General features: G+C 37.5%; 1 protein-coding gene across 1 annotated transcript; it reads right to left on the minus strand.

Annotated features, from left to right (window-relative positions):
- Positions 1 to 1,410: 1,410 nt before the first annotated feature.
- bbs2 (Bardet-Biedl syndrome 2) lies at positions 1,411 to 13,612 on the minus strand. Its single transcript, XM_046864532.1, has 18 exons — positions 13,472 to 13,612; positions 12,843 to 12,988; positions 12,541 to 12,768; positions 12,253 to 12,378; positions 12,093 to 12,155; positions 10,849 to 10,926; positions 10,628 to 10,732; positions 10,432 to 10,518; positions 10,200 to 10,335; positions 7,325 to 7,464; positions 5,964 to 6,102; positions 5,611 to 5,782; positions 4,761 to 4,890; positions 3,238 to 3,357; positions 2,982 to 3,119; positions 2,487 to 2,599; positions 2,226 to 2,374; positions 1,411 to 1,886 (listed from the first exon to the last, which is right to left on the minus strand). Exons 2-18 carry the CDS (start codon positions 12,957 to 12,959, stop codon positions 1,780 to 1,782), a joined length of 2,148 nt encoding a protein of 715 aa, XP_046720488.1. The 5' UTR covers positions 12,960 to 12,988; positions 13,472 to 13,612; the 3' UTR covers positions 1,411 to 1,779.
- Between the last annotated feature and the right edge of the window lie 506 nt (positions 13,613 to 14,118).

The following is a 14,118-nucleotide window of genomic DNA, read 5'->3' on the forward strand; positions in this document are numbered from 1 at the left end:
TTGCTGCAGATTTGTCGGCTGCACATCCATGATGCGAATCTCCCGTTCCACCACATTCCAAAGGTGCTCTTTTGGATTGAGATCTGGTGACTGTGGAGGCCATTTGAGTACAGTGAACTCATTGACATGTTCAAGAAACCAGTCTGAGATGATTCGCGTTTTATGACATGGCGCGTTATCCTGCTGGAAGTAGCCATCAGAAGATGGGAAACACTGTGGTCATAAAGGGATGGACATGGTCAGCAACAATACTCAGGTAGGCTGTGGCGTTGACACAATGCTCAATTGGTACTAATGGGCCCAAAGTGTGCCAAGAAAATATCCCCCACACCATTACACCACCACCAGCCTGAACCGTTGATACAAGGCAGGATGGATCCATGCTTTCATGTTGTTGATGCCAAATTCTGACCCTACCATCCGAATGTCGCAGCAGAAATCGAGACTCATCAGACCAGGCAACGTTTTTCCAATCTTTTATTGTCCAATTTTGGTGAGCCTGTGCGAATTGTAGCCTCAGTTTCCTGTTCTTAGCTGTCAGGAGTGGCACCCGGTGTGGTCTTCTGCTGCTGTAGCCCATCCGCCTCAAGGTTCGACGTGTTGTGCGTTCAGAGATGCTCTTCTGCATACCTCGGTTGTAACGAGTGGTTATTTGAGTTACTGTTGCCTTTCTATCAGCTCGAACCAGTCTGGCCATTCTCCTCTGACCTCTGGCATCAACAAGGCATTTGCGCCCACAGAACTGCCGCTCACTGGATATTTTCTCTTTTTCGGACCATTCTCTGTAAACCTTAGAGATGGTTGTGCGTGAAAATCCCAGTAGATCAGCAGTTTCTGAAATACTCAGACCAGCCCGTCTGGCACCAACAACCATGCCACGTTCAAAGTCACTTAAATCACCTTTCTTCCCCATTCTGACGCTCGGTTTGAACTGCAGTAGATCGTCTTGACCATGTCTACATACCTAAATGCATTGAGTTGCTGCCATGTGATTGGCTGATTAGAAATTTGCGTTAACAAGCAGTTGGACAAGTGTACCTAATAAAGTGGCCGGTGAGTGTGTGTGTGTGTGTGTGTGTGTGTGTGTGTGTGTGTATATATATATATATATATATATATATATATATATATATATATATATATATATATATATATATAATTATATAATTATCATATACATCATCTATAATCCTAAATAATAAAAAATAAAAAGGTGCTATTAAAATATATAGAAATTATTTTTAAACTGTATATACTAACTGATAAAACATGACACACAATTAAAGGTCTGTTTTGATTTTTCAGCTATAGCTTCATATTTCACTTTGCTGTGTATCATGCACTATATGTTTTCCTAATGTGGATGCAAGCATTTGTCATCGGTCATCTACAGAAGTGTTGACAGCGGTATATGACCAATAGATGTTTTTTTAATAATTTAATCAAAATCTTTTTTACTCATAAACAATAAGAAGTGTCTATATACACACCTATAAAACGTTTTCATTATACATTCAACTGTTCATTGAACACACAAAAAAAAACTTTCAGTTGCCACTTTAACAAATCCGAACTACTCCTCTATATTTAACTGCTGCCGCAGTCTGGAAGCAGGCCTGGAGTAGATCTTTTCTCTTGCATGATTTTCCATGACCTTAACAGTAGGAGCTGAGCTTTCAGGACTTTATGCAGCACTGTGTTTCTGTCTCCCCTGAGGGCTGGGTCTGTAGCCAGAGCTCCAACATGTAGGTAATGTGGGGTGACCACCAAAGGTCTTCCTCACGATGAAGCAGTCCCTGCTCGCATGATCTTAAAAAGGGCATTGATGTTGTTGTTTTTAATGGCTTCCCTGCAGGCCGTGATGACCTGGTTCTTCGGTTTTCCCACTGTGAGAGACAAATTGAAAAGCTATATTTAATCATATTCTCATTTCAAATATTTGTCATGTTCGAGAAAATAGAAAATGGCATTTCTTCCATCCATGTTAATCACGCATTAACACTGTAAACAAAAAGCATCACCACCTTAATCATTGCTATACTTAAATAACATTTTAATCTGTTTATTATTAACAGATTAAATGAAATGGTACTAAATGGTCAGACCAGGAGTTACATAGAAATACCTTCTGAATAATCAGGTTTAAGGATTGTGCTAGAATGCATGATCAGATAGTATCAGCTACTGTGAGTTCCACCATAAACCATCTCGAGTTTTATGCCTACCTCTCAGCCTGCCGGCTCTCTGAATGGCCTGATTCACAGCCTTGAGGCGGGTCAACAGAGCGTTGTGGTTGTTGGAGCGGATTTTATATTCGTTGATCAGATCTCGATTGAGGTCATACAGCTCAATGTAACGCTTCTTCGTGTTCTTTCTGTTAGAGAAGGGGTGCAGATATATGTGCAAAAGAAGGGGGAGACAGTATGAGACACGAGGGTAGACATTTACAATATAATAAAGCTGAATGAGTGGGCAAAGACACTTACAAGTCCCCCATGAGCCTGGCATCTTCCGCCCGCACAAGCATATTTCTGATGTGGCTAGAGTGATCCGCCATGGCCGCAGTCAACTTCTGATGCACAGAGTGGAACTCGTCCACCTACACAGAAATGCACGTTAGCATAAATGTCCAGTATAACTTACATATCCTTTGTGTGACTGTCGTGGTTCATTCCATTTCACTGGTCCCTTCTAATAAAATCCTTACAAAAAAGCATTTAGCCATTTTACTTTGGTTAATCTATTCCAGTGAGAATCCATTGGTGTACTGTTAGACAAAGCATTTATCTGACCTCTCACCCAGACGGTACAGCCAGATTTACTCTCTTGCACTCCTAACTTTGGCACTGTAGAAATGCAAACTTGCAATCTCCCCAAATAGGGCAGACATTCTCCTCGTATACATTATGTGTATATGACATGAGTGAGCAGCAGCGCACACAAAACTTTCAAAAGAGTTCGCAAAGCAAACTATTAATGACCTCTGTTAGTGTGACTCGAAGCTCTTCAAAGTAGGCAGGAAAATCAGCCTCCGTCTGTAAATCTTCAATAGCCAAAAAGGTAGCTAGTGATTGGACCAGGTCTCCTGCCAGGTCGATGTCATCTGTACTTAGTGTTATCTGAAAAAGGCCCATTTGGGAGAAAAATAGTATTCATTCTAATGTTTAGTATTTCTAATCATTTTTTGTAACACGATAGTCCACATTTAAGTTATTGATAATGATGACACACACAAACCTCGCCACTGGAGTGCATGTTAATAGACAGCAGTCCTTCCCCACGCAATACTGTGAATGTGATATTTGGGCTGTTGATGCCCTCAGGCAGTAGAAAGTTCTGGTTCAGCCACATGGCAACCTGTAAATAAATACAGAGACTGCTGTAGTAAAGGCCAGCAAGGCAGGCACAGTTAAATCTTAGCAAAAACTAATGCCGCACTGCTCACAAACACGTCCAAGGGGTACCACCAGAGGGCATTATCGTACACTACATTTAATGAATGTTAGTTTATGTATAATTACTATAAGACCCACTAGACCCACAATCTCTCAAAATTCAAGGAAAGTATGCATCATGTTGGTGGAGTATTAGGCGTTCTTTAAAAAAAAAAAAAAAACATTTTTCACACACATTCACTATTTAACTGAATATGAGGGATTTCTGGTTTGGTTGCCATACGTATAACTTCTACATATACATATAGATGCTAAACTATTTGTACACCATGATACGATTTCTATGCAAAAATTAATCCTGCCCAATGCAGTGGTGAATTGTTTCATCAATGAAAACTAAACTGCAATCACTGCTAGGAAGCCCCTCGGGCCGCACCAGATGGTTTTCAATTTTTTCAATCTTTGGAAAAAGGCTTCCTTCTCTATGCTAAGTTGCATTGTGATCATGCCCTTTGAGAGTCCTTAGAGAACATGAGCCCAAGGTGTATTCAATATTCTTGTTATTTAAAAGTTTTAGATATACAAATAAGGACACAAATTGTGCAAAGTTACATAAAAAAATGTAGATAAGAATTTTGAACACATAGTTTCATTGGAGGTGATCAGAATAATTCTAAAAATCCCACCTACATAAATGACCCTAGCTACATAAAAGGGTGACCTATGCACTATGTAATAGCTATTGAACAGCAATATAAAAAAGTATATGTTAATAAAGAAACAAGAAGCTTCCATGCAAGTGAAACTGATTTATAATTTTTCCTAATGTACATTCCTATCCACAGCATTAGATGCACCCAAATCTCTCTTTTTTTCCCTGTGCAACAATGGAACTACAAGTTATAAAGTGCATTAAGAGCAAAAAGCCATTTGGGATTCAGCCTTCTCACTAGGCAGATAATCACTATTACCCTAGAAACAGCAGTAAATACAATGTGCCTTGTCATGCATGTGTTGCTTGTTATGAAGAAAAGTGCTTGCAAATTTACAGCAGGAAAAATGAGGCTTCAGTGTTATTGGAGCAAGATGACCTAGACTGCATATGTCAGATTTTAACAGGAGTTTGAAATCTGGAATTAAAAAGTCATCTTGTCAATCCTTTTTGGGTTAACAGGTCTCTCCCCATTCAAATATATATAAGACCTGGAATTGTATGACGAGGGTGTTTCCAAGATTGCTGCCAACAGACTTTACATTATAACACCTTTGCTTCAGTGCAGCACAAAACACAAAAACAAAATTGGACCAATTAAAAGGCATCTTAAGAAACTGATGGTCCTCTGTGTTTGTAACAGTGTGTATTACCCTTTGTGGCCTGTCGTTGACACTGAATGTAACTCTTCCCTTTGGCTGAGGGGTGGAGGGGTCAACTTGAAGGTCGTACATAGAGAAGCGAGGCAGCTGACGAGTTATCTCGAACACATGAAACTGTGTACTGAAGAAAAGGGACATCAAATGCAAAAAGCGTCCAAACTCAGCACCAACGTACCACATTGTGGATTTCTGTTAAAAGGTTAGCAACATTTCAGCTCAAAACAATGACCAAACATGCTTTGTGTTGCACCACTTGTTAATAATTAAATGAAGAAGGTTTAACAATAGTGGGTTAACAATGTCTGATGTCTTCCTAAAAGTATGTGAAATGGAGGAAAATCATAGGATCATTGTTCAACAGGTTTTCCACAGTTTCCAATTGTGATCTGACATGAGAATTTGCATGATTTATTCACAGAGCTTTTCTTTGTTAAAGAAACAAAGTCATTAATAATTCAGTGAGTGATATAAATGTAACCACAATGTTCATCCTATCTGAAGCAATTTCCTGTTTTGCTTTCTGTTCTTTGATCTCAAAAGCAGTCAAATTCCAAATGTCAGTGAATATCGACCATGAAAATATTCTTAGCAACAATGCCAACATAACATTTGACGTTAAACATTTTGTTCTGGATTTTAAGAATGGAAACATTAAAATTAAAAGTATATATTTATCATTCAACTTTCAGCCCTGCTGTTTTCTTAATGCCGGATCTTCTGCAAGAACACGGTTATTCTGGTTTAATCATTTTCCATTTAGCCTTTTTTTCTGCAATTTTACCATTTAGACCTCTGGCCTGACCAAATACTGATATCGTTATCAACACGGAAAAAAACCTACCTTGTCCTCCCGCCAACAAAGGCTTTAATGTGCAGATCTACTGGAATGTCTTTTGGAGGAATTATGGGAACACAGATGCAGCCAGACAGTGTCTGAGCACTAGGGTGCACCACATGACTCTCTCCCTCAAAAATGCCTTCAGCAAAAATTAGCACAGCACGAATGATGGTTTCTAAAAGAAGAGAGAAAGAACGTGCAAAGAAAAGAACATGTGGGACCTAGGGGAAATTATAAGGCAGGAGGAGTCAGTGCAGGAAGTAAGAATGGTGAATTATAAATAGGTTGTCTAACTTGTCATGAGGTTACAGGCATAAAGTGTTTGAGGTGAGTGATAATACTTATAGAGAGCCTACCATTTGGTGTAGATATGCTAAGCTCTATGTGTGCTCTCTGGCTCTCAGTGGCTGCTCGTACACTCAAGGCTGTCTGGAGCTGAGTGTTGGCAGGAATGACACCCATCTGACTTTCTCCGTCTGAGGCACCTGGAACAGCCTGCCGTAGGGCGAAATAAGTATTCAGACTCTTTTATTTTTGTTATTTATAATACTCCAGTATCAACATATGAACAAAAATGGATGCATAAATTAGCATTAAAAACTAAATTGTAAAAGGAAAAAAGTATTGACTCTGTTCTGAACTACTAAATAATTTTTTTTAAGGCCAGGATTTTTTATATTTAATTGCCAATTTGCTTAGTGACGTCATTGTGGACTGGATTGTTTTTTTTTACCATTTATCACAGTCCTGGATGTATCCAAGTTGAGAAACAAAACTGACTTTTATGCATTGTTAGTTTTTTTGCAGCATCAGCTTAAATTTTGTTATTGGCTGATTTTCCCCATTGACTGATTATAACGAAAATTTTTATTATATATGCATTTTTTTAAGTTAGTAGTGCCCCCTGTTGGGAAGAGGTTACAGTTGTGCTTTTTACTGTTGACAAACAGATGGCGCCACGAGACCATAAAATAGAGCTGTGGAGAGCCAGCTTTCCACAATCACTTTTTATTTTTAAATTGTCATTTTGTGTGTTCTTTCCCCCCATATCTATGACGTCACTAATTAAATTGGCAATTTATTACCGCTGACGTAGCAACATTTTTACAATCATTATAACCGAATATATGTCAAAGTACGTTTTTCATCAAGAATCATTCCATTAGCCAAAACACATTGGAAGTTATAGGCTAAAGGAATCATCCGGTGGCTGAACAAAACCAGAAAACTGGAAAAGGGTTAAAAAAAATCAAGTTCTTAAACAAAGTGAAGGGACACCATGTCATTATAAAATTGTGCTGGGAATTTTTTATAGTATCTGATATATAAAGCAAGATATATTCAAGGATGAAATCTCATTGATTAAAAAAAAATGAAATTGGGGTGAAGGTGGACAACAACCCCAAACATCTCACCAAATTGAGTTCAACACCAGGACCCTCGTGACCTTAGGGAACTAAACTAAATGTTTTTACCTTCTAGTTTCTAAATATATATATATTTGTTTATGCAAATCAATACATACTTTTTGCTCATAAAGAAAGTGTATGAAACTTTGACGGGAATATACTGTATGCACTAGAAACATATTAAATAGCAAGAAATGTCCACACCCTGTACAACACTGAACTACCGTCACTCAGCATCTTTAACTAGAACTCATGTCTTGTCTACTGAAAATATATATTTTTTGCACATGTATAAGCTGTATGTATACCTTGTTATTTTCTTCATAGTTTCGTAGCTCCAGTAACAGGTTTTGTTTGCGCTGACTCAACTCTCTAACGAGGTCTTGTTCCATGCTCACATCCATAAGGTTCCCCTTCATCTCTTTACTGGCTGGGAGGTAGCCACGCACTATAGATAGGCAGGCAAGTGAAGATACGTGGATAAACAAACACAAGTCTTTATTCACATGCCAATACTTCAAAATATGTCAGATAATTTTAGTAGTATGGGTGAAATATTTAAACTTATATTCATTCATATGTTTGTTATACACATTACAGCTATACAGCAGGATTTTTAGGATAGATTCCATTGATAAGCAGCGGTGAACGAACTACACAAAGCATGTACTTGAGTAAAAGTAGAAATACACTAGGTAAAATATTACTCCAGTAGAAGTAAGTGTCCCTTAAAACTTTCACTTGAGTAAAAGTACAAAAGTATTTGCCTATAAATGTACTTAAGTATGCAAATACTATGATTTATTATGACTATAATGTCCTATTATCCCCTTGTCTATTGTCCTCTTGCTTAATCAACTCGGTTTATGTGAAAAGACTAATGTTTCTTTTAGCACACCAATCTATTAATAGAATGATATTAATGAGTTAAACATTGATTGATATCTATTAAAATGATCAAGAGACTAAAACCTTCTTTTCAATGACTTAAAAAAAAATCAAGCAACTAAGGACCTGGGTGTTGTGGCGAGTTCAAGTCAGGAGTTTCTTCTATCATTTATTACTATCAAAACTGACGCTGAACTGTATGTTCATGCTAAATAGATACCACTAAGCGGCAATGGCGTTTCTAGGCCCTGGGTGAACCACGCCATGACCCAAACGTCTCCCCATTGATTAGTTTCAGCTTTGAAAATCTCCTTTTTGCTTCAGCTACAAACACTAGAGGAGTAAGACATTCTCAGAGCAGTCCACGAATTTGGATACATTTCTGAGAGCATTATACATGTATAAATATCACCCTAAATGCATTTACAAATCAAACTAGTTATCAAACTCTTAAAACCGAGAACCAAACAACTCCTTGGCTAATTGTAGCCATAAGATACATAAAACATCTATATATTTATAATAAAAACTTTCTTTCGACTTCTCCCATTAGGGGACGCCACAGCGGATCGTCCGCATGTTTGATTTGGCATGTTTTTACGCTGGATGCCCTTCCAAACACAACCCTCCCCATTTATCCGGGCTTGGGACCGGCACAAAGAGTACACTGGCTTGTGCAACCCTGACCAGTTCCCTGACCGGGGATCAAACCCGGGCCGCAGCGTTGAGAGCATTGCATCCTAACCACTAGACCACCAGGAAACCTCTATATATTTATGATATATGTCTTTTAAATTAGCCTTTTTTTCAGCTGCACTGGAGATTTTTCCTTACTGAACTTGTTCAGGACCTTTTCAGTACAATTACAGAAAACCTTTATGACATCAACTCAATTAAAGGTAACCAAATCTATAAGTGCTGTTTAACTACAACCCACAACTGGACTAGTTTGGCTGTAATTGTTTTGTTGCTACACACAGTATAATAAAATACATACTATAACTTATAATGTTAAGCAGCTAAAAGAAATGTTGTTCTAAGCGTATAATCATAGCAGGCAACAGCATTATCTGAGTGACACACAGTTTTTAGCCTATTTCATTAAATTAATAAAACATAACGAGATGAGTGATAGAGCTGCATACACACCTCTATCTTTTGTACGTCCCTCCCTACTTCTTTCCTCTTTTTCTGAATTGGTTTTGGGTTTTTTTGTCATCCATAATTTTAATTTGGATTCAGCTCTACTTACTGATATGAAGTAACCCAACGTTCACATCTCCTTTCTCAGTGTATGAGTGAGGGAACTTCTCCGAGCGGTGGGGGCACACTCCGATTCCCGACCATGTACAGTGACCAATTGGCAATCAAAACAGGTTTAAAACAGAGCACGCGCTTTACCCTTATTGGTTTGCTGCGTGTTTGACCAGTTACGTTTTTATCTGCTCATAAAGAAAAAGGAACGATCAATTTTGCGAAATGTAGTTGAGAAAAAAGTAAGATATTTATTAAGCTTTAAAATGTAGTGAAGTTAAAGTAAAAGTCTCCCCGAAACAGAAATACTTCAGTAAAGTACAGTAACGAATTACATTTACTGTCCACTACTGTAGAGAAGACATCACAACAGACTTAAAATCTTAGCCGTACTGATCCAAGGGTGTCTGAGATTTCTCTTTAAAACATGCTTTTCTGGGTCGAAGATCATTTAATATTTGATATTATAGCAATAGAGAAATAATGATGTTACAACGTGTAATCGTTTATATAGCTGGCAAAGCATCCTGGAATAATTAGGCTTAAAGGGAATTCTTTAATTACAAAAGTGCCCAGAGTATGATTCAATGTGTAAATACATATCCCTATTCCCTATTATTATTACATAGTCCCTAATGCAACACACTGATGAAAGTGAAGTCAGAATTTAATCTTTAAAATGAAATCTACTGTTGCTTTTTTTTTTTAATCTGATGATATAAGGCCAATGCAGTGAAGTTTTTGTTTTTCAGTGTACTATGTTTTATGCATGTACCTTATAAAAAGGAATACTGTGTGAATATACTATTTCTCTGGCATGTTCTCATTAGAATTACAGCGTTAAATGGTTTTGACATGTTATTGTTCTTTTATGTAGTGAAAGCATTCCTACAGAAACAAATCCCACATGACTATTAAGTTAAGCTATAATGATGTAAAGCCATGCAATGTCAAACCATACATACGTTACTTTCATTTAAGTTATATCAAAATATGTAAATATATTACTCAATACAATACTCTTTGTAGATGCTGTACTACCTTCCCCCTCCACAGAGGTGCAAATAAGCTGAACCTGTCCATCCATCCGATAGTCTCCTTCTACCACACCAGCCACTGACGAAGAAAAATTGTCCTTGAAGATCACTTCACCGGTTCGGTCGCTACGAGCGTCAATCTAGACAAGCGTCAGAACGGATATCTCGTAAAGAGGTAAAAAGTGATGAAACAATCATGTCAGATACAACTATAAAAAATAAAAAAAACGTCTCACCTTTCCATTAGACCAGCCAGTTATAAGTTCTGCAACTCCATCCCCATTGAGGTCAAAAGCATGAATGCTCATTGCATGATTTTTGGACTATGAAATGAGAAACATATGTGTTAGTATTATTATTCATCTTATTATGTTAACAGCTTGTTTGTACTGATTAGTAAATAAATTTTTTTACTTTTACCAGAAACAGTACCTTGATTCTCCAGTAGCGGGCAGTGCGATCATACACTCCCACTGTTCCATTGGCCAAAGCATAGCCAAACCTGCTGCCATGCATGAAACACAGTGATGTCACAGTCTGGGAAGAAGAGAAAGTCAGCAATAAAACAGCAGTTAGAATTTTTACATGATTCTATGATTTTAAAACCCAAAAAATTATAGGCAGCAATCAAATATTTATTTCCACATGGTTACCTCATTCTCTGCCATCTCAGACACCAGCTCATCCTCTCTAAATACCCTGATGTCAAAATCTTCTGAACCCACAAGAAGCTGCAAATAGGACACAGTGCGTAGAACTGTTTAATAAAATAAAACAATTAACAAATACAACATGGCGTGAATACAGCAGAAACCCAGGGACACGCAGATTTCATATCCGGACACTTAAGCTTTAATTCAGTATTGTCTAGAGGAAAAGTAAGTTTATTAAACTGAAATGTTTCGGCGATGCATTTCACAATGGTTCAACATACAGCAATGCAGTCACTACAGTTTAAGCTACCTGTTCCAAATCCTGATGTATGCTATATTAGACACAGCAACAAAGGAAATTATATGAACGACAGCATTATTGGATAAAAAGCTTTTTTTTTCTAGGTAAATGAATTAGCATGCACATGATGCATGATGTTCTTTACAGGATCAGGAATATAGTGCTATGTGTAAACACTACAGAATGTTTGTACTTAACTAGCTAATCTGATTGGTATATTTTATGACATTATTTTAGCCAGTTTACCATGTAACAAAAACACAGGACTGGGTACAAGTTAGAGTGTTTACTGTGCTATTTAATAAATACATGCATAGTATTTTTCTGTAAATCATGGTTATTGTATATATGTAATATACACAATATGTAATATATATTGTATGCATTTTGCCATTATTATCAATTAAGTTAATTAGAGTAGCAGACTATAGAGGGTCATCATACATCATACTTTGGTCTCCCATTCTCTTTAATTGCTTTAGCTTTATCCTTTCCAACATTTGATTGTTTTTATAGGTACATGTATTAGGTACATGAAGGTAAATAATTTGTTAGTACTGCCTTGTGGTTTATATACAATTTTTTACATTTTGTAATAAAAAAGTAATATTATTAAGTTAAAACACAACTGGACACATTTGACATGTCTATGAAAAATTAAGGGTAAATGTAAATAGAAATCTTACTTCTAGTTAAACTAGGTTGTGTTTGAACAATTTTTTATTCAATTCAGTACCTATTTTATTAAGATCAGAGTCAGGTTTGACTGTTGACAGAATAGTTAATCCACCTACCAGCTTTTTTTGGGAGGCTGTAAAAAAATTATGAAACAGTATACGAACATTAGGGTAACTGCAAGGTAGCTACACACTGTGCCATCATGCCCCCCGACTGTGTAAACTATATACATGTACATTGTCTAAACAGTGCAGTTATTCCTTACCTCATTCCTCCCATCACCAGTAAAATCACACAGCACCATTGATCTCACGTTATCACCAGTCACCTTACAGAAACAAATATATACTTTAAAAGACTTAATTTCCATTAAAACCTTTCTTTGAAATAAATGAAAGAAACAAATGCACTGCAGGCTGTCTTACTGTCCAGAACTGATCATTTCCCTCATAGTCAAAGCCTTGAAGAGCGCAGTTTCCTCCAATGATGGCGAGGGGCGATTGGATGTTCCCTAACTTTCCCAAAACAATAGCATTCGCCCCATCTGCCACCTGTAACACATAAACGGCAAAATAGAGAGCTTTCATGGAATAGTTTATAGACCACTATATTTACCACTTAATTTGAAACATGGATTCAAGATTAAAAAGGTTTTGAAGCATGTTATCTCTTGAAAATTTGAAACCATGACTTACTATATGTATGTTACTCACCTCCCTGTAGAATATGTCAGCATTGTCATGTACATCATAAGCCAACAGGTTGGTTTGGGAGCCCACCAAGAGTGTGTCCCCTGTCGTATTGGGACCCAAAGTACCAGCCGTTAGACAGCTTACTGCCTGGTTAATGTTAAGCAAGGTGATGTCAGAGTCTTGGGTACTCTGGCTCAGTCGATGAGCTGTTTGCCTTTTTGCTCGGCTGTGAGGGTTGTGGATGAAAACCTAGAGAGTGTCACTGGGATTTAGATAGGGTTTAAAGCAGAGAAATTCTGAACAAAAAATCATGGTAATCTTACCTTGCCGGCTTGCGTTGCTGCAGTCAGACATGGATGAATGCCATCAAATTTCCCCACAGTCACCATCCGTGGATTAATTTTATGGTTCAGCTTTAGAGTGAAGATTGGGACTAACATGGTGGCACAGGGTTGTGCAAGGCTAGGGTCTGAATCAGGTCAAAGGTGATTAAAGATTATTTGGTGATTTAGAGTAAACAGAACAGCATAGGTGTATAATAGTTTCGTATAAAAGTCATGCTGGAGCACATTAATGCTAAGTGTAGAAATCCTCTTGTCATTCTCATTAGAATAAACAGCTTAGCGGGCGTCTGTCGCCTGAGGACCAGCGGTTGCCTAGCAACACGGCGCGCTTGGGAAGGCTTTCCTACGTTTGCTAGCGTGCTTTAGAACTATTTTTTATTTACTTAACCCAATTCAAAACAACAACAGTCAACAACAACAGACATGTATTACCACATGCGTTCAGAATCGAGTAGAAATTCGAGATCTGTCTACCGGCATTAGATGTGTGCTTCACTTGGCTAGCTAACTAGCAGTTCGACCTAAAGATGGCTTTTCAGTTGGAATACTTAAAACACGATTAATTTATACTAATGTGTGACACTACATTTGACATCTTAACAACTTACCCCAATCCTTTATTCGCTGACAGGCAAGAATCGTACTTAGTTACGGTCCTGATTAGCATGCTAAACAGGAGAGATTCCTAGCTCTTCCACGCATGCGCAGGATTTCTGACGCAGGAGAATCCTGGAGAAAAAACTGTGGCGCATATAATAGTGTTCAGGATCTCTCATGTCTATTGTTTATCCGTCATAAAAAACTAAAACAGATATAAATATGAGCCGATCAGTCTGTGAAGTTTTATAAGAATTTTTTACCGTAGAAGAATGTTGTTGAATCTACAACCTCTTCATCTGAAACAACCTTGCTGTTATTTTAAACTAGAAAAATTACAAATGTTTCACCTAAAATGGAATCCAAGTTCGTCATATTTGGGAATCTTAAAGGAACTACCCCATTTCATTAATATTTGAGTTTTTCTTCTCCTATCCTCTCTGCTTTTCTTTCTCTCAGTTTTGGTGTCTTCTGATTGATTGATCCATGACAGTAAATTAAAGTAGATGCATTTATTTGTCACATGTATATTACCTTCTAAACAGTAACCAAGAGCCTTACCCATTAAGCCCCCACCTCTCTATAATTATTTTACATATTCCAGCTGTGGACAGAGCAGATAGTTAGCCATTATACAGCACATCTGGAGCACACAGGG

The sequence above is a fragment of the Silurus meridionalis genome, chromosome 13 (genome assembly GCF_014805685.1).
Source record: "Silurus meridionalis isolate SWU-2019-XX chromosome 13, ASM1480568v1, whole genome shotgun sequence".
Taxonomy (NCBI): Eukaryota; Metazoa; Chordata; class Actinopteri; order Siluriformes; family Siluridae; genus Silurus; species Silurus meridionalis.